General features: G+C 42.6%; 2 protein-coding genes across 2 annotated transcripts in view; both read left to right on the top strand.

Annotated features, from left to right (window-relative positions):
- LOC136629105 (oocyte zinc finger protein XlCOF7.1-like) overlaps nt 1-21,673 on the top strand; it is a 354,252-nt gene that overhangs the window by 57,780 nt on the left and 274,799 nt on the right. The gene's annotated exons all lie outside the window — the stretch shown is intronic.
- Nucleotides 1-21,673, top strand: part of LOC136627167 (zinc finger protein 850-like) — a 62,863-nt gene that overhangs the window by 17,020 nt on the left and 24,170 nt on the right. Inside the window, exons 8-9 of the mRNA XM_066602101.1 lie at nt 789-1,738; nt 5,992-6,472. Of these exons, the coding sequence (XP_066458198.1) occupies nt 789-1,738; nt 5,992-6,472 (1,431 nt within the window). The remainder of the gene's footprint in view (nt 1-788; nt 1,739-5,991; nt 6,473-21,673) is intronic.

Here is a 21,673-nt window from a genome sequence, read left to right as displayed (position 1 = left end):
GTAAAACTAGTATGAGAGGAGTCACTAAGTGCCACCATCATATCTTATGAATGATTCAGAGGCTGGTTGAGCTGATGACAGCAAGGATGTAATATAGTACCTTAGAGAAGGGGATTGAGTAACTGAGGGGTTAAAGTCCTCATTTTAGGTCACTGTTTTAGCAGGCTTGCGAAGCTTACGGCAAGGACCTCCAGGGTAGTTTTTCACAAATACTATTTGCACCACAAGTCACACTAGGAAGGCAGCAGGATCTTAGGGAGGTAAACAAGTGGCTCTGGAGTTGGTGTAAGAAGGAGGGGTTCGGATTCCTGGAGAACTGGGCTGACTTTGCTGTCGACTGCAGGCTCTACAGTAGGGACGGGCTGCATCTTAATGGGGAGGATGCAGCTGTGCTGGGGAAGAAGATGGCTCGATGGTTGGAGGAGTTTTTAAACTAGGGACTGGGGGGAGGGAAAAAGATAAACAGGGGGGTAAACAGTGTCGATAGCGACCTGGGTCCAAGTAATGGGAATGGGGATCGAGAAGGGGGTAGGGTTAGTACAGTTAGAACTGACAGAACAGCCAATAGTACCATTAGTAGCAAAATGAAGCATCCTAGAATACCTCAAGGAGAACAACGGAATAACTCCTCTCCTGCATGGGTTCATGAGGGGGTCGATCATGTCAGACCAATCTGATCAGCTTCCATTAGTTGATCCACAGAAAGGCAGAAGCCAATTAGGCCATTTGGGGGAAAATTCCTTCCTGACTCCATAATGGCAATCAAAATAATCCCTGGATTATAAAAGGAAAAGCCTCAATATTGACGCCCTGCAAAGGGTGGCATTTATAACAGATTTCTGCAACGATGAAGATTTCAAATTCACCGTTAATTCACTAGAGGGTTTAGAAAAGAACATTTTTTATAGGAAATTTAATAAACTTAGCCGAGATTCGTCTGACTATGCACAAAAAAGATATTTTGCATGGGATTGCAAAAAGGCTAAAGTAGACCCTAAACCAAAGAAAAGGCATCAAAACTATAATCAAAACTATAACAGATATCATTACCATAATCCTACATATAGGAAGGAGGAGAGGATTCAACACAATAGTATTAATTCGCCCGATACGAGGAGTAACACATTTCAGAATAAACCTGCAATGAAGAACTGGTCTGGAAAAACCAGTGTCTTCACTAATCGGTCGTATTCACCTACTAGAAAGCCCCACAATAGTGGCTTTAAGTATTTAACTCCTGATAAATACAGGAACAAGAACGAGGATGGAAATTTAAATCCTAATAGTATAAGTGGAAATAAGTACACTAAGGATAATAACAAAAATAAGAATATTAATAAAAATCAGAATGCTAACCTTAGTACCAAAGACGGCCCATTAGCCCTTCCCCCTTCAGCCATACCGACGAAAGTGAATAAATCAACCCAGGTTATGAGGGTTTCACGACTCTCAAGCATCCGAGAGATGGTAGAGTTTGATTTGAATCAAGAGCTACCTTTAATAGATCTATCCAACCAGAGCTCTCTTTGCTCAACACCTGTGGCAATGACTTCGATATCCCTTGAAGCCCCAAACATGAGGGTTTACAACTTAGATAAGATAGAGAAGGCTAGCTCTATTGACGCGGTAGACCTTGAAAAAGTCCTTTTGAAATCCCCTTTGGCAGACTCTCCACCAGACTTTATAGACCTAGTATCTAGAAATATACCTATAGAGAACTCATCAGGAGAGACACAAAGTAAAATGATAACCCCGAGTAGAATATATACAAGTAAAGATCCCCTTTTTCCATTGTTGGAGCCCACGATACCCCGAGTGGTATACTCCCAACACATAATCGGGGCAAAAAACAAAATATTCCAATTCTACCAACCACTCCCATCCACCAAGTCCTCGAGGAAACGAAGCCCCGAAGACGTAGAGGTAAGAGAGGAGGAAGAAAGTCAAAATAAAAAGAAAATTTTGAAGAAAGGGAAGAGGATCCTATACCTACTGATTTGAAAACACCAAGTAGATTTTTTCCTGTGGATAGTAAAGGTAACCACATTAATTTGTTCTACCAGGATGTATTGCAGGATTTCTCCACAATATGTACCAAAGATAAAGGTATGAAATATAATTTGGATAAAAAACAACATTTAGCAATAAAGAGCTTATTAGATAATCCTGATATCATCATAAAGAAAGCGGATAAAGGGGGGGGGGGAATTGTAATTATGAATTATGATTACTATAATTACGAGTCCTTGTGAATCTTGGAAGATCCCGCTTATTATCAAAAATTAGACAAAGACCTCACACCACTTGTCTCTTCCAAACTACATACACTGGTGGATTCAGCAGTTGAAAAGAATTGTTTAACGAAAAATGAGCCAGATTATATTTGCATTCTTAATCCAGAAATACCATTTTTTTATTTTTTACCAAAGGTACACAAGAATGCAAGTACACCCCCTGGTCGCCCTATAATTGCAGGGATTAATTCGATTACAAGTAATCTATCCCATTTTATAGATTCACATCTACAGAAATGTGTCACATCTTTACCTACCTACATCAGAGATACAGGTCATATTTTGACGACAATCAAACAAATACCCTGGAAAGACAGCTATATATGGTGTAGCTTGGATGTTACTTCCCTATATTCAAACATCCGCCACCACCAGGGTATTAGAGCGGTGCGATACATTTTAGAACAGGATCCTTTAATGCCAATACAACAAAGGGAGTTTTTATTAGATGCAATTCATTTTATATTAACAAACAATTATTTTATTTATAACAAAACTTTCTTTCAACAAACTAGTGGCACCGCCATGGGCACTAAATTTGCGCCGAGTTATGCAAATTTATTAATGGGCTATTTTGAGCAAAAGTTTTTTAGGAATGAGCATATTGTTTTACATAGACGATTTATTGATGATATTTTATTGATTTGGGACGGTGAAATAAGTGATTTAGAGTGTTTTATCATAGGGTTAAACAATAACGATTTTAACCTAAATTTTACATATCAGATTAATAAAACGGAGATAGTATTTTTGGATTTGGCTATATCATCTAAAAATGGTTACATAAGCACTAAAACGCACTTTAAGCCAACTGATTGCAACAGTTACCTGAATTTTGGTAGCTGTCACCAAAAAAGTTGGAAATTAAATATACCTGAGGGGCAATTCAAAAGAATAAGGAGAAACTGTTCATCAATAGTGGATTATGAACAACAGTCTAAAGTCCTTATAACTAAATTCAGACAAAAAGGTTACCCCCAAGAACTGGTTATGTCTGCATACGAAAAAAACCTACATGACACATCTTTGGTGAAACCAACCATGAAGAATAGTGATATACATACGAACAAAACAAAGAAATCTTTTGGTAACAGAGAACCTTTATTTATCACTAAGTATAATGTACAACACAAGGAAATTGAAAACGTTATGAAAAAACACTGGTCCATCTTAAAGCAAGACCCTTTCCTACAGAATGACATTCTGAATGGTCCAAAAGTTATTTATCGTAGAAACAAGACCCTACAAAATATATTGGCCCCTTCATATCCTAATAAACTTCGTAGTACCGAACAAAGGCCAATACATTCGAATATGGTGACAGGCACCTTCAAATGTCTAAAAGCCCGATGCAAGTGTTGTCCATTATTGGTGCAAGGTAAAAAAGTAATTTTGCTAAAACGGGAGAATAGAGTGATGGGGATTAACCAATTCTTGAACTGTAGTTCCTCCTTTTTGATACACCTTTTGGAATGCCTATGCGGCTTGCAATATACAGGGCGTACGACAAACTCATTAAGAGTCAGAATAAATCAGCATGGGTACAATATTACGAAGGGTTTTCAAAAACATAGTGTCTCTCGACATTTTTTGGAGAGACACCAAAAAAATGCATCTTTGTTGAAAGTCACCCCACTTGAATCTATAACCTCTGGGTCCTTCTCTCGCCTAAAAACATGCGAGATGTTTTGGATATTCCGGATGGATACCCTGTTTCCTAGAGGTTTAAACGAATCTCTGGAGAAAATTTAAAAAAAAAATTTTTTTTTTAAATTTTTAAAAAAATTGGTTGATATAAGATAGGTATATGATCCATCCCCTAAACTGATATTTGTTCTTATCTATTTTTAATGACAGAGTTTTAATGTATTTATTTCCTCTGTTATAAATATTATAATTATGGTTATGTATATTAAGAGAATTTAAGTTTATAATCATCTATGTAATATTAACAATTACGATTCATCAGCAAAAATGTATATATTTATATATTTTTTATTAGCACACATATGATAGGAGTAGTTTTATGGTGGAAGCATGCATATCACATTCCCCGTATTTTAGTTGCTTATACATAATTATTTTATATATATACATTCGACATATTTACTATGTTGTCTTGATCTAAATATATGAAGCAATAGCTAAATCTAGCATTTTTGCATTCATAAAAGCGACTGGTGACACATAAAGTATTCCAGTATAATGGTTGGAACGCACGTAGCGTTCCATCTAAACGGCACTGCCCAGTTTATTGCTGTCTATATGATGGGGGCGTAGCGCTGTCACCAATCACACGGGACGTTGCTCTAACGCCCTTTGGAACGCACCGTTGCGTTCCTCTTTCACCCCTTAGAGACGTGACCTTGTAACCTGAGCCACGTAGTCACGGCTTGTGACGTTAGTTATACATGAGGTCTTACGTTCAGTGGAACGCATCGCCGCGCTCTGGGGGGGGCGTGGCTTCGAATCACAAGGTACGCTGACGTTGGCCATACACGCTGTATTCAGGGCGCCGTATGGCGCGGCATAACGGGGGACACGTCATCTGTCGCCAAAATGGCACCGCGCACCGAAACACTCATTACCAATGATGCATCACAATGGGTATGTAATTTATTTTTTGCTCTATTTATACCACCGTTTGTCTATGTTTCTATATGCTTGAGAAAGGCGTGTATCACGCCGAAACGCGTCGCATAGGATCCCGCAAGTATTTTGCTATTTTATGAGGCTGTGACCTCTATTCTTCATTTGTTTAAAATAAAATATCTTTTTGTCTCTATCCAAAGATTGGTTATTGAGACATTCATTATTGGTCATCTATATGCTAAGTAGCGCAGGTTCATAGTTTTTTCTTGTAGTTTCTCTTTGACAAAATCCATTGAAGAGTTTAAGATGGGACTAGATGTCTTTCTCGAGCGAAAGGATATTACAGGATATAGAGATTAGGTGAGAAACGGGTTTATAGTTCTGGGTCTTACAGTCAGGTAGGAACTATCAAAGGTCGATCCAGGGATTATTCTGATTGCCATTATGGAGTCAGGAAGGAATTTTCCCCCAAATGGCCTAATTGGCTTCTGCCTTTCTGTGGATCAACTACGGGGTTGAAATAGGCTGAATAGCCTGATCCCCACACATCACACACACAGCTCTACTCCATCCATTCTGATCCCCCACACATCACACACACAGCTCTATTCCATCTATCCTGATCCCCCACACATCACACACACACAGCTCTACTCCATCCATCCTGATCCTCACACATCACACACACAGCTCTACTCCATCCATCCTGATCCCCACACATCACACACACAGCTCTACTCCATCCATCCTGATCCCCATACATCACACACAGTTCTACTCCATCCATTCTGATCCCCCACACATCACACACAGCTCTACTCCATCCATCCTGATCCCCCACACATCACACGCACAGCTCTACTCCATCCATCCTGATCCCCACACATCACACACACAGCTCTACTCCATCCATCCTGCTCCCCCACACATCACACACAGTTCTACTCCATCCATTCTGATCCCCCACACATCACACACAGCTCTACTCCATCCATCCTGATCCCCACATGTCACACACACAGCTCTAGTCCATCCATCCTGATCCCCACACATCACACACACAGCTCTATTCCATCCATCCTGATCCCCACACATCACACATCAGAGACGGATAAGCAGAATAGATGTCACAAAAGGGGATTACATCCAAAAAGGCATATAAGAGAGAAGTTGTATTCATGTTCAGAATTTGGGAGTTGTTTTGTTCAGAAATCATATCTCATCACACATCAGAGAATTCACACAGGGGAGAAGACACTAACATGTTCAGAATGTGGCAAAAAGTTTATTGGAAAATCATATCTTGAAAGACATCAAAGAAGTCACGCAGGAGAGAAGCCGTTTTCATGTTCAGAGTGTGAGAAATCTTTTTGTTTGAAATCCGATCTTGTTAAACATCATATAACTCACACAGGAGAGATGCCATTTTCATGCGCTCAATGTGGGAAACATTGTTCTAGAAAATCAGATCTTGTTAAACACCAAAGAACTCACACAGCGAATAAGCCGTATTCACGTTCAGAATGTGGGAAAGCTTTCACTCAGAAATTACAACTTCTTAACCATCAACAAGCTCACACAAGAAAGTAGCCATTTTCTTTTATTAAAACGTCAAAGGAATGCAATGCAAGGAATGGAAACGATCTGTAAAAGCAAGGATATTAGCATTGCAACAAAAACCAGACTGGTCAATGCAATCGTCTTTCCCATAACAACGTATGGGCGACTCCTGAACAAGAATTACCAAAATAGGACATTCTGCAATTTTTCTATCAGTCTGAGAGAAAATTAATTGTGTGTATTAACCTATTGAAATAAGAGAGATGGAACATTACCTCCACAGCACCACCATTCTTTAAACTCAATGTGAGACTTTATACAAGCCTTGTAACAATGAGCGAGAATTGAAAGCAAAGTCAGAACCCATGCACAGACAGCTGTTTCGGGGTATTTGCCCCTCATCAGTGTGCAATAGCATTCTGGCTTTGCTAGTTAGAGGCCTGGGGTGGGGGTCAGAAACGCTCTCTTTTCTGCTTAGAAAGAGGACCTAGATAGTAAGTAAGTGAGGAAACTTACTTACTATCTAAGGCCATAAAAGGCCATTCATGCTCCTCTGGGTAATATGCAAAGAAGGGGGAAGGAAAAATACCTCCACAGTGCCACATATTGGAAGGCAGCATTCCTCTCATACAAGCCGTTTTACTCTTTATACAAGCCTTGTAACATTACCCAGGATTTGAAAGCAAAGCCAGCACCAATACACAGACAGCTGTTTTGGGGTATTTTCCCCTCATCTGTGTGCAGTAGGATTCTGGCTTTGCTAGAAAGATGTGGGGTCAGAATCTTTTCTCCTTAGAGCACCTAGACGGTGAGTGAGCAGTTTTCTCCTTTTCACAGTCAAACAGAACTTGCACACGATCGTCCCAGTGAATATAGTCTAATGGAGATTTTGGATACTACAACAAAATAAGTAGATGGGATTAATTGGCTTCTACCTCAATTTTTTTTTTGCCTTCCTCTGGGTCAACATGCGGGAGTGTAAAGAGGATGGGCTTTTTTCAGCCTAGCATATTATGTTACTATGTATTATACAACATTACTACAGCAGCAGCTTCTCATGTCTGTCAGTGTCTGTGGAGGAATAAATACTATAAAGTATTACTAAAGCATCGTTTCCTCGGGTCTGTCAGTTTCTGGAGGAGCAGACATTATACAGTATTAATACAGTAGCGTCTCCTCATGTCTGTAAGTGTCTGTGGAGGGGCAGACATTGTACTGTATTACTACAGCAGCAGCTTCTCATGTCTGTCAGTGTCTGTGGAGGGGCAGACATCATACGGTATTACGACAGCAGCGTCTCCTCATGTCTGTCAGTGTCTGTGGAGGAAACATCATACGGTATTACTACAGCAGCGTCTCCTCAGGTCTGTAAGTGTCTGTGGAGGGGCAGACATCATACGGTATTACTACAGCAGCGTCTCCTCATGTCTGTCAGTGTCTGTGGAGGAAACATCATACGGTATTACTACAGCAGCGTCTCCTCATGTCTGTCAGTGTCTGTGGAGGAGCAGACATTATACAGTATTACTACAGCAGCGTCTCCTCATGTCTGTCAGTGTCTGTAGAGGAGCAGACATTATACAGTATTACTACAGCAGTATCTCCTCATGTCTGTCAATGTCTGTGGAGGAGCAGACATTATACAGTATTACTACAGCAGCGTCTCCTCATGTCTGTCAGTGTCTGCGGAGGAGCAGACATTATACAGTATTACTACAGCAGCGTCTCCTCATGTCTGTCAGTGTCTGTGGAGGAGCAGACATTATACAGTATTACTACAGCAGCGTCTCCTCATGTCTGTCAGTGTCTGCGGAGGAGCAGACATTATACAGTATTACTACAGCAGCGTCTCCTCATGTCTGTCAGTGTCTGTGGAGGAGCAGACATTATACAGTATTACTACAGCAGCGTCTCCTCATGTCTGTCAGTGTCTGTGGAGGAGCAGACATTATATAGTATTACTATAGCAGCGTCTCCTCATGTCTGTCAGTGTCTGTAGAGGAGCAGACATTATACAGTATTACTACAGCAGCGTCTCTGCATGTCTGTCAGTGTCTGTGTAGGAGACATTATACAGTATTACTACAGCAGCGTCTCCTCATGTCTGTCAGTGTCTGTGGAGGAGCAGACATTATACAGTATTACTACAGCAGCGTCTCCTCATGTCTGTCAGTGTCTGTGGAGGAGCAGACATTATACAGTATTACTACAGCAGCGTCTCCTCATGTCTGTTAGGGTCTGTGGAGGAGCAGACATTATACAGCATTACTACAGCAGCATCTCCTCATGTCTGTCAGTGTCTGTGGAGGAGCAGACATTATACAGTATTACTACAGCAGCGTCTCCTCATGTCTGTCAGTGTCTGTGGAGGAGCAGACATTATTCAGTTTTACTACAGCAGCGTCTCCTCATGTCTGTCAGTGTCTGTGGAGGAGCAGACATTATACAGTATTACTACAGCAGCGTCTCCTCATGTCTGTCAGTGTCTGTGGAGGAGCAGACATTATACGGTATTACTACAGCAGCGTCTCCTCATGTCTGTCAGTGTCTGTGGAGGAGCAGACATTATACAGTATTACAACAGCAGCGTCTCTGCATGTCTGTCAGTGTCTGTGGAGGAGCAGACATTATACAGTATTACTCCAGCAGCGTCTCCTTATGTCTGTCAGTGTCTGTGGAGGAGCAGACATTATATAGTATTACTACAGCAGCATCTCCTCATGTCTGTCAGTGTCTGTGGAGGAGCAGACATTATACAGTATTACTACAGCAGCGTCTCCTCATGTCTGTCAGTGTACATGGAGGAAACATTATACAGTATTACTACAGCAGCGTCTCCTCATGTCTGTCAGTGTCTGTGGAGGAGCAGATATTATACAGTATTACTACAGCAGCATCTCCTCATGTCTGTCAGTGTCTGTGGAGGAGCAGACATTATACAGTATTACAACAGCAGCGTCTCTGCATGTCTGTCAGTGTCTGTGGAGGAGCAGACATTATACAGTATTACTACAGCAGCGTCTCCTCATGTCTGTCAGTGTCTGTGGAGGAGCAGACATTATACAGTATTACTACAGCAGTGTCTCCTCATGTCTGTCAGTGTCTGTGGAGGAGCAGACATTATACAGTATTACTACAGCAGCATCTCCTCATGTCTGTCAATGTCTGTGGAGGAGGAGACATTATACAGTATTACTCCAGCAGCGTCTCCTTATGTCTGTCAGTGTCTGTGGAGGAGCAGACATTATATAGTATTACTACAGCAGCATCTCCTCATGTCTGTCAGTGTCTGTGGAGGAGCAGACATTATACAGTATTACTACAGCAGCGTCTCCTCATGTCTGTCAGTGTCTGTGGAGGAGCAGACATTATACAGTATTACTACAGCAGCGTCTCCTCATGTCTGTCAGTGTACATGGAGGAAACATTATACAGTATTACTACAGCAGTGTCTCCTCATGTCTGTCAGTATCTGTGGAGGAGCAGACATTATACAGTATTACTACAGCAGTGTCTCCTCATGTCTGTCAGTGTCTGTGGAGGAGCAGATATTATACAGTATTACTACAGCAGCATCTCCTCTTGTCTGTCAGTGTCTGTGGAGGAGGAGACATTATTCAGTATTACTACAGCAGCGTCTCCTCATGTCTGTCAGTGTCTGTGGAGGAGACATTATACAGTATTACTACAGCAGCGTCTCCTCATGCCTGTCAGTGTCTGTAGAGGAGCAGACATTATACAGTATTACTACAGCAGCGTCTCCTCATATCTGTCAGTGTCTGTGGAGGGGCAGACATTATACAGTATTACTACAGCAGCGTCTCCTCATGTCTGTCAGTGTACATGGAGGAAACATTATACAGTATTACTACAGCAGCGTCTCCTCATGTCTGTCAGTGTCTGTGGAGGAGCAGACATTATATAGTATTACTACAGCAGCGTCTCCTCATGTCTGTCAGTGTCTGTGGAGGAGCAGACATTATACAGTATTACTACAGCAGCGTCTCCTCATGTCTGTCAGTGTCTGTGGAGGAGCAGACATTATACAGTATTACTCCAGCAGCGTCTCCTCATGTCTGTCAGTGTCTGTGGAGGAGCAGACATTATACAGTATTACTACAGCAGCGTCTCCTCATGTCTGTCAGTGTCTGTGGAGGAGCAGACATTATTCAGTTTTACTACAGCAGCGTCTCCTCATGTCTGTCAGTGTCTGTGGAGGAGCAGACATTATACGCTATTACTCCAGCAGCGTCTCCTCATGTCTGTCAGTGTCTGTGGAGGAGCAGACATTATACGGTATTACTACAGCAGCGTCTCCTCATGTCTGTCAGTGTCTGTGGAGGAGCAGACATTATATAGTATTACTACAGCAGCGTCTCCTCATGTCTGTCAGTGTCTGTGGAGGAGCAGACATTATACAGTATTACTACAGCAGCGTCTCCTCATGTCTGTCAGTGTCTGTGGAGGAGCAGACATTATATAGTATTACTATAGCAGCGTCTCCTCATGTCTGTCAGTGTCTGTAGAGGAGCAGACATTATACAGTATTACTACAGCAGCGTCTCTGCATGTCTGTCAGTGTCTGTGGAGGAGCAGACATTATACAGTATTACTACAGCAGCGTCTCCTCATGTCTGTTAGGGTCTGTGGAGGAGCAGACATTATACAGCATTACTACAGCAGCATCTCCTCATGTCTGTCAGTGTCTGTGGAGGAGCAGACATTATACAGTATTACTACAGCAGCGTCTCCTCATGTCTGTCAGTGTCTGTGGAGGAGCAGACATTATTCAGTTTTACTACAGCAGCGTCTCCTCATGTCTGTCAGTGTCTGTGGAGGAGCAGACATTATACAGTATTACTACAGCAGCGTCTCCTCATGTCTGTCAGTGTCTGTGGAGGAGCAGACATTATACGGTATTACTACAGCAGCGTCTCCTCATGTCTGTCAGTGTCTGTGGAGGAGCAGACATTATACAGTATTACAACAGCAGCGTCTCTGCATGTCTGTCAGTGTCTGTGGAGGAGCAGACATTATACAGTATTACTCCAGCAGCGTCTCCTTATGTCTGTCAGTGTCTGTGGAGGAGCAGACATTATATAGTATTACTACAGCAGCATCTCCTCATGTCTGTCAGTGTCTGTGGAGGAGCAGACATTATACAGTATTACTACAGCAGCGTCTCCTCATGTCTGTCAGTGTACATGGAGGAAACATTATACAGTATTACTACAGCAGCGTCTCCTCATGTCTGTCAGTGTCTGTGGAGGAGCAGATATTATACAGTATTACTACAGCAGCATCTCCTCATGTCTGTCAGTGTCTGTGGAGGAGCAGACATTATACAGTATTACAACAGCAGCGTCTCTGCATGTCTGTCAGTGTCTGTGGAGGAGCAGACATTATACAGTATTACTACAGCAGCGTCTCCTCATGTCTGTCAGTGTCTGTGGAGGAGCAGACATTATACAGTATTACTACAGCAGTGTCTCCTCATGTCTGTCAGTGTCTGTGGAGGAGCAGACATTATACAGTATTACTACAGCAGCATCTCCTCATGTCTGTCAATGTCTGTGGAGGAGGAGACATTATACAGTATTACTCCAGCAGCGTCTCCTTATGTCTGTCAGTGTCTGTGGAGGAGCAGACATTATATAGTATTACTACAGCAGCATCTCCTCATGTCTGTCAGTGTCTGTGGAGGAGCAGACATTATACAGTATTACTACAGCAGCGTCTCCTCATGTCTGTCAGTGTCTGTGGAGGAGCAGACATTATACAGTATTACTACAGCAGCGTCTCCTCATGTCTGTCAGTGTACATGGAGGAAACATTATACAGTATTACTACAGCAGTGTCTCCTCATGTCTGTCAGTATCTGTGGAGGAGCAGACATTATACAGTATTACTACAGCAGTGTCTCCTCATGTCTGTCAGTGTCTGTGGAGGAGCAGATATTATACAGTATTACTACAGCAGCATCTCCTCTTGTCTGTCAGTGTCTGTGGAGGAGGAGACATTATTCAGTATTACTACAGCAGCGTCTCCTCATGTCTGTCAGTGTCTGTGGAGGAGACATTATACAGTATTACTACAGCAGCGTCTCCTCATGCCTGTCAGTGTCTGTAGAGGAGCAGACATTATACAGTATTACTACAGCAGCGTCTCCTCATATCTGTCAGTGTCTGTGGAGGGGCAGACATTATACAGTATTACTACAGCAGCGTCTCCTCATGTCTGTCAGTGTACATGGAGGAAACATTATACAGTATTACTACAGCAGCGTCTCCTCATGTCTGTCAGTGTCTGTGGAGGAGCAGACATTATATAGTATTACTACAGCAGCGTCTCCTCATGTCTGTCAGTGTCTGTGGAGGAGCAGACATTATACAGTATTACTACAGCAGCGTCTCCTCATGTCTGTCAGTGTCTGTGGAGGAGCAGACATTATACAGTATTACTCCAGCAGCGTCTCCTCATGTCTGTCAGTGTCTGTGGAGGAGCAGACATTATACAGTATTACTACAGCAGCGTCTCCTCATGTCTGTCAGTGTCTGTGGAGGAGCAGACATTATTCAGTTTTACTACAGCAGCGTCTCCTCATGTCTGTCAGTGTCTGTGGAGGAGCAGACATTATACGCTATTACTCCAGCAGCGTCTCCTCATGTCTGTCAGTGTCTGTGGAGGAGCAGACATTATACGGTATTACTACAGCAGCGTCTCCTCATGTCTGTCAGTGTCTGTGGAGGAGCAGACATTATACAGTATTACAACAGCAGCGTCTCTGCATGTCTGTCAGTGTCTGTGGAGGAGCAGACATTATACAGTATTACTCCAGCAGCGTCTCCTTATGTCTGTCAGTGTCTGTGGAGGAGCAGACATTATATAGTATTACTACAGCAGCATCTCCTCATGTCTGTCAGTGTCTGTGGAGGAGCAGACATTATACAGTATTACTACAGCAGCGTCTCCTCATGTCTGTCAGTGTACATGGAGGAAACATTATACAGTATTACTACAGCAGCGTCTCCTCATGTCTGTCAGTGTCTGTGGAGGAGCAGATATTATACAGTATTACTACAGCAGCATCTCCTCATGTCTGTCAGTGTCTGTGGAGGAGCAGACATTATACAGTATTACAACAGCAGCGTCTCTGCATGTCTGTCAGTGTCTGTGGAGGAGCAGACATTATACAGTATTACTACAGCAGCGTCTCCTCATGTCTGTCAGTGTCTGTGGAGGAGCAGACATTATACAGTATTACTACAGCAGTGTCTCCCCATGTCTGTCAGTGTCTGTGGAGGAGCAGACATTATACAGTATTACTACAGCAGCATCTCCTCATGTCTGTCAATGTCTGTGGAGGAGGAGACATTATACAGTATTACTCCAGCAGCGTCTCCTTATGTCTGTCAGTGTCTGTGGAGGAGCAGACATTATATAGTATTACTACAGCAGCATCTCCTCATGTCTGTCAGTGTCTGTGGAGGAGCAGACATTATACAGTATTACTACAGCAGCGTCTCCTCATGTCTGTCAGTGTCTGTGGAGGAGCAGACATTATACAGTATTACTACAGCAGCGTCTCCTCATGTCTGTCAGTGTACATGGAGGAAACATTATACAGTATTACTACAGCAGTGTCTCCTCATGTCTGTCAGTATCTGTGGAGGAGCAGACATTATACAGTATTACTACAGCAGTGTCTCCTCATGTCTGTCAGTGTCTGTGGAGGAGCAGATATTATACAGTATTACTACAGCAGCATCTCCTCTTGTCTGTCAGTGTCTGTGGAGGAGGAGACATTATTCAGTATTACTACAGCAGCGTCTCCTCATGTCTGTCAGTGTCTGTGGAGGAGACATTATACAGTATTACTACAGCAGCGTCTCCTCATGCCTGTCAGTGTCTGTAGAGGAGCAGACATTATACAGTATTACTACAGCAGCGTCTCCTCATATCTGTCAGTGTCTGTGGAGGAGCAGACATTATACAGTATTACTACAGCAGCGTCTCCTCATGTCTGTCAGTGTACATGGAGGAAACATTATACAGTATTACTACAGCAGCGTCTCCTCATGTCTGTCAGTGTCTGTGGAGGAGCAGACATTATACAGTATTACTACAGCAGCGTCTCCTCATGTCTGTCAGTGTCTGTGGAGGAGCAGACATTATACAGTATTACTACAGCAGCGTCTCCTCATGTCTGTCAGCGTCTGTGGAGGAGCAGACATTATACAGTATTACTACAGCAGCGTCTCCTCATGTCTGTCAGTGTCTGTGGAGGAGCAGACATTATACAGTATTACTACAGCAGCGTCTCCTCATGTATGTCAGTGTCTGTGGAGGAGCGGACATTATACAGTATTACTACAGCAGCATCTCCTCATGTCTGTCAGTGTCTGTGGAGGAGCAGACATTATACAGTATTACTACAGCAGCGTCTCCTCATGTCTGTCAGTGTCTGTGGAGGAGCAGACATTATACAGCATTACTACAGCAGCGTCTCCTCATGTCTGTCAGTGTCTGTGGAGGAGCAGACATTATACAGTATTACTACAGCAGCGTCTCCTCTTGTCTGTCAGTGTCTGTGGAGGAGCAGACATCATACAGTATTACTACAGCAGTGTCTCCTCATGTCTGTCAGTGTCTGTGGAGGAGCAGACATTATACAGTAGTGCTACAGCAGCGTCTCCTCATGTCTGTCAGTGTCTGTGGAGGAGCAGACATTATATAGCATTACTACAGTTGCCTTATTAGGGTATGTCATGCACATGCGTGCCTTTTTTTTTGATTCAGTATCTCACTTTTCTTATGTATTGACAAATTTGGGGAAGCAATTTTTACTTCCGGGAAAATACAATTTACTTAAAATTCTGCATTTTTACCAAAAGTCGATGTTTTTCATCATACCTTTTGCTATTATTGGTGATTATTCCTGTGCCTGTGTGCAGGCTATCTAGGTGAAGGTAAGAAACACTTCATATGTGATAGCAAGAAGGTGTTTCGTGCCAAAGAGCGTGCTATGCAGTACTCGATAGCAGAGAAGAATTCCAATGCTGCAAAAAGTAACATTTTTGTTCATAGCAGGAAGGATAACATTTTAATTCTTATGCATGATGAGACCACAGGCACCTTCAGGAAATGCACTAATAAGGAAAGTCATAGGACCGTTACAGAAGAAACTAAAGGTCGCTATCTTACTCACTATACACCAGAGCCCAAAACAGGAACAGCAAAACAAGCCAAATTGGATTATTAGACTAGTTAAAGGACAGAGGTATAGATCTTAACCTCAAACTAATTGGCAGTGATTCCACTAATGATATGTCTGGCTGGAAAGATGTCATGCTTCACTGTGTTGAAGAACCCCTCAAACACAGACTTTTTAGGTCTTTCTGCTGGCTTCACGTCAGTGAACAGCCATTCCGTCATATTGTGGCAAAGCTTGATGGACCAACCTATTGAGATAAAGCCAGGTGTGGTACAGTTGGTAGACTCTTTTCCAAACTTGAGACTCTGAATAGAAAGACTGAATTTGAGCCAATTTCATTTCATGAACCTCTTGTTGATATCAGTGAGAACATCGGTAGCCAAATGAGCACCGACAGTGTAGTAGCATGGAAGTATATTCATGCAACAGTGAAAGGCAAGCTCAATCCTGAAGTATCAGCTCTAAAATATGGTCAACTGTTGCACAGTAGGTGGTTTACTAGTGGTATGAGGTGCATGCTGCTGTATATGAGCAAGCATGATCTTGGACCTGAGGATATGGAGGTCTTGAAGCTGCTTGGAACCTGGGTAACACAAGTTTACTTCCCATGTTCTATGAGATTAAGATAAAACATGAGATTTAGTATGGCATCTAATAAAGTTATTTAAACTTTGGCAGAAGCAAGATGCGAGGCTCAAGGATGCCTCAACGCTTTACCTAAAAAGCGGATCCTGGTGGGCTCATCCTGAGAATGTACTCATCGCTCTTCTCTGTTCTGATGATACAAGACAGAGAGTGTTTGCAGTTTACACAATAATGGCAGTCAGGGCTGGAAGTGAACAAGGTTCCACTGCAGTGTGGTTTTTATAGTTCCCGAAACGGTAAACCTCGATGTTTGCAACCTCAAAGCTCTCACTGATTGGGAGGCAGAGACCATGAAACCAGTTTTGAAAGCAAACAAGTCTTTGGTCCAACTTGATGCATTGAAAGTTGCCCCCCTGGAGCTTCCTCCATATTCACTACACGCTTACAGTTGTGAGAGAGCAGTCCAATGGGCTACAGAGGCAGTGGAATCAGTGTGTGGTCGGGCCAAGAGAGATGGCTTTATACAAACACAGGAAGTGATGCCTTCTTTGAAAACAAGGAAAGGCTTTCTAAAAGTGGTCCAAGCTTAACTAATAACGATATCACTGGCTGTTTGGAGTTTTGCTTTTGTGCACTAAGGCCTCATGTCCACGGGGAAAATCAGGCCCGCTACGGATTCTCCGGGTCCCTCCTGCCCCGCAGACATGAGTGCTGAAAATAAGAATTAACTCACCTCTTGCACGCTTCGGATCTTCCCTTCGTCGCGGCTTCATCTTCTCTCCGTCGTGGCCGGATCTTCTTTGTTCGGCCCGGCAGATGTGCACGGCACGTCGGTTGCATGCCGCACGCACGCGCCGGCCCGAAGAAAAAAGATCTGGCCGCGACGGAGAGAAGATGAAGCCGCGAAGAAGGGAAGATCCGGAGCAGGTGAGTATATGCTGATTTTGGTCTCCCGCGGATCCAGACGGCTTCCATAGGCTTCAATAGAAGCCTGCGGGAGCCGTCCCCGCGGGAGACCCGCACGAAATTGGAGCATGGTCCGGATTTTTTCATGCTCCATTTTTTTAAAAATCACTTTTATTGACGATCTGCGGGTATTTATCTACCAGCGGGTGGTCAATGCATCCCTATGTGGTGCACATCCGCATGCGGGTGATCCGCTGCGGATCTTAAATCATATTTAGGCCGTGGACATGAGGCCTAAAACAGAATGCGGACAGACTTCTTTGCAGTTCAGTCATTATTCGTATGCACGTTGTTTTATCACCTGTTTGTTCCTATGTTTGAAATATTGTAATTTGCTGGTGTTTTATTACTAGCAGTGACTAAAGTCGGTTTTATTTTACTTCCATCTTGCACTTTAATTATGAAATAAATATTATTAATTGATACTAAATGTCTCTAAACTGTTAATAAAAGCCAAGCGTAATATGATTAATATAAACATTATTGCGTAACTTTAATCACCATTTCCCGGTAGGTAAACCTTAATATTTTACAAAAATAATATCAGAAATGAATTCCCCATATCCAAATACATCTTTTCTGTATGTGCGAGCCAATCTATAAGAAATGATGATTTTCCCTGGCACATGGCATACTCTACTCCTCATGTCTGTAGTTCCTGATTCTTTTTCCCGTCTCTTCTGTGTTGTATATTTTTTTCTACTTCACTTTATTAAAATTTCTGTGTGACAGACATGAGCAGAGGCTGCTGTAGTACCGCAGCTCATCCAGCAGGGAGCACAGCAGAGTTCCGCATACATGGATTTCCTCCTGGTCATGTGATCCCTGACTCCTCCCATACAGGTGACTTACCACATGATGGTGACATCAGCACAGGTCCTGTAAACACAGGGCTGCTGTCCGGCTTTGCGGGTGAAGGTAGGTGTGTGTCCAGTCATGTCCGCTCACTGGGAGGGATTATTATGTGCAGATTTGATTTTTGTTTCTTGTTTATTTATTCTAATCTTTGTAAAGCCATGTTTATATTTCATGTAACTGCTTTTTGTATAGCGCATACATAGTCTGCAGCCCTGTACACGGGTCGTTATCCCTTCCATTGGGCTCTGTGCTCATTGGGGCGCACTGTGTTCCCATATATGTATGTACTAGCTCAGGGGTCCCCAACTCCAGTCCTCAGGGACCACCAACAGGTCATGTTTTCAGGATATCCTATGGTGAGAACACCTGTGGTGATGTCTGAGGTGCTGACAATAATTACATCACCTGTGCAACACTGAGGAAATCCTGAAAACATGACCTGTTGGCGGTCCCTGAGGACTGGAGTTGGGGAACACTGTACTCTCTGATATACCCGGCTTCGCCCGAGTTAATTTGGTACTGGTGTTTATCTGGTGTTCACACGGAAAATCTTATGAAGTCGTGGTTACTTTAGAGATACTGAGGAAAAAGATATGTTCACCATTTTGCATAGTTCTCTGCGTTACCCAGGAAACACCACGTGGAGGTAACCATGCGACGTTTCCTTTATATAAAACTAGCGTACCCGTCGCACGTTGCTGCGAAGACAGACAGACATACAGACATTCGTTTTTATATATCTAGATAACAACCAATCACAGCACAGCAGCTTTCATGTTACCTCTGCGGTATAATATATAACAACTAGAGATGAGCGAACGTACTCGGATAAGCACTACTCGTCCGAGTAATGTGCCTTATCCGAGTATCTCCCTGCTCGTGCTGAAAGATTCGGGACGCGCTGTGGAGCGGGGAGCTGCAGGGGAGAGCAGGGAGGAACGGAGGGGAGAACTTTCTCTCCTTCTCTCCCGCCCGCTCTGCCCCGCTCCCCGCTGCGACTCACCTGTCAGCAACGGAGCGCCCCGAATCTTTCAAGACGAGTACAGCGGTACTCGGATAAGGCACATTACTCGGACGAGTAGTGCTTATCCGAGTACGTTCGCTCATCTCTAATAACAACCAATCGCAGCGCAGCTTACATGTTACCTCAGTGGTATAATAAATAACAACCAATTGCAGCGCAGCTTACATGTTACCTCAGCTTTATAATATATAACACCCAATCACAGCGCAGCTTTCATGTTACCTCAGCAGTAAGGGAAATAACAACCAATCACAGCACAAATTTTATTCTGCCTCAGCAATATAAAAAATAGCAACCAATCACAGCGCAGCTTTCATGTTACCTCTGCGGTATTATATATAGCAACCAATCACAGCACAGCTTTCATGTAACCTCAGTAGTATAAGAAGTAGCAACCAATCACAGCACAGCTTTCATGTTGCCTCAGCAGTATAATATATAGCAACCAATCACAGCACAGCTTTTATGCTACCTGAGCTTTATAAGAAATAGCAACCAATCACAGCACAGCTTTCATTTTACCTCAGCATTCTCAATATCCAGCAATTGTCTTGTGATACGTTCGGCGGATGCATCATTTTGTAGTTGAACACGCATCCCGTTGCTCGTAATGCCTTTTGCTTTTGTGCTTGAGATGGAAATCAAACGATCTTTGTCTGGGGGGCATAACTGTCGACGATGCTCGCACGCGTGCCGCCTATCGTAGGATAGTTGTACTATGCCAGTAATCTTCCCAGGCGTGTACTCAACAACTTCCCAAAGTTTCATGGCGATTGGATGAATGGTGTAGTAATGCATAAAGGACAGACAGACAGACATTAATTTTTTTATATATATACATGACATCAGGAAGTGAGAGAATTAGATTCTGTACATAAAATGTGGACGCTAATTCTTTTGCACATAGAATTGAATAATCGAGTTGGGACCCATGAGCTTTTCATATTTATGACATAATCAATGCTCGTGCCAAATTTTAAGTTAATATGACATCGGGAAGTGAGAGAATTAGATTACGTACGTAAAATTTGGATGCTAGTTCTTTTGTGCTAGAATTGAATAATCGAGTTGGGACCATTACCTTTTCCTATTTTGGACATAATTTATGCTTGTGCCAAATTTCATGTTTCTACGACATCGGGAAGTTGGAGAATTAGTATCGAGTCAGTCAGTCAGTCAGTGAGTGAAGGCTTTCATCTTACTGGTGTTTATCTGGTGTTCACATGGAAAATCTTATAAAGTCGTGGTTACTTTAGAGATACCGGGAAAAAAATATGTTCACAATTTTGCATGGTTCTTTGCGTTACCCAGGAAACACCACGTGAAGATAACCATGCGACGTTTCCTTTATATAAAATGACATCAGGAAGTGAGAGAATTAGATTACGTACGTAAAATTTGGCCGCTAATTCTTTTGCGCTTAGAATTGAATAATCGAGTTGAGACCCATTAGCTTTTCCTATTTATGACATAATCAATGCTCGTGCCAAATTTCAAGTTTCTATACCACCGGGAAGTGAAAGAATTAGATTCCGTACGTAAAATTTGGACGCTAATTGTTTTGCTCTTAGAATTGAATAATCGAGTTGGGACCCATTAATTTGTCCTGCTTATGATATAATCAATGCCCGTGCAATATTTCATGTTTCTATGACACTGGGAAGTGAGAGAATTAGATTCCGTATATAAAATAAATTTGGCCGCTAATTCTTTTGCGCTTAGAATTGAATAATCGAGTTGGGACCTATTAACTTTTCCTATTTATGACATAATCAATGCTCGTGCCAAATTTCAACTTTCTATTACACCAAGAAGTGAGAGAATTAGATTCCGTACGTAAAATTTGGACGCTAATTGTTTTGCACTAGAATAGAATAATCAAGTTGGGACCCATTAACCTTTCCTATTAATGACATAATCAATGCTTGTGCCAAATTTAAGTTTCTATGACATCGGGAAGTGAGAGATTTAGATTATGTACGTAAAATTTTGACGCTAATTCTTTTGCGCTAGAATTAAATCGAGTTGGGACACATTTACTTTTCCTATTTTGGACATAATATATGCTCTTACCAAATTTCATGTTTCTACGATATCAGAAAGTTGGAGAATTAGTGGCGAGTCAGTCAATCAGTGAGTCAGTGAGGGCTTTCGTATAGATGGATGGATGGATTTTGGAGTGCGTAGGAAAGCCACACAAGTACGGGAAGAACATACAAGCTCCATGCCGATGTTATCCTTGGAAGGACACACCCAGGGCTGCTCTGGTCTGTGCATAATTTTTATAATATCTGCCACCATAATTTAACCAAAAATTCCTCATATAGTAATCCTAATCCACAGTCCTCCAAACAACCTCCATTTTCCTCCATAATCTCCCAAACAACTTCTATTGTCCTACACTGTGCAGCCAAACAACACCCATTGCCCTCCACGGTCTCCCAAACAACTATTGTCCTACACTGTGCAGCCAAACAACACCCATTGCCCTCCACGGTCTCCCAAAAAACTTCTATTGTCCTTCGCTGTGCCACAAAACAACGCCCATCATCCTCCAAACAAAACCTGCTACCGCCAGGA

The sequence above is a fragment of the Eleutherodactylus coqui genome, chromosome 5 (genome assembly GCF_035609145.1).
Source record: "Eleutherodactylus coqui strain aEleCoq1 chromosome 5, aEleCoq1.hap1, whole genome shotgun sequence".
In the NCBI taxonomy this organism is placed as follows: domain Eukaryota; kingdom Metazoa; phylum Chordata; class Amphibia; order Anura; family Eleutherodactylidae; genus Eleutherodactylus; species Eleutherodactylus coqui.
The sequence above is the reverse complement of the archived record's forward strand: the minus strand, read 5'-3'. Positions and strand labels throughout refer to the sequence as shown.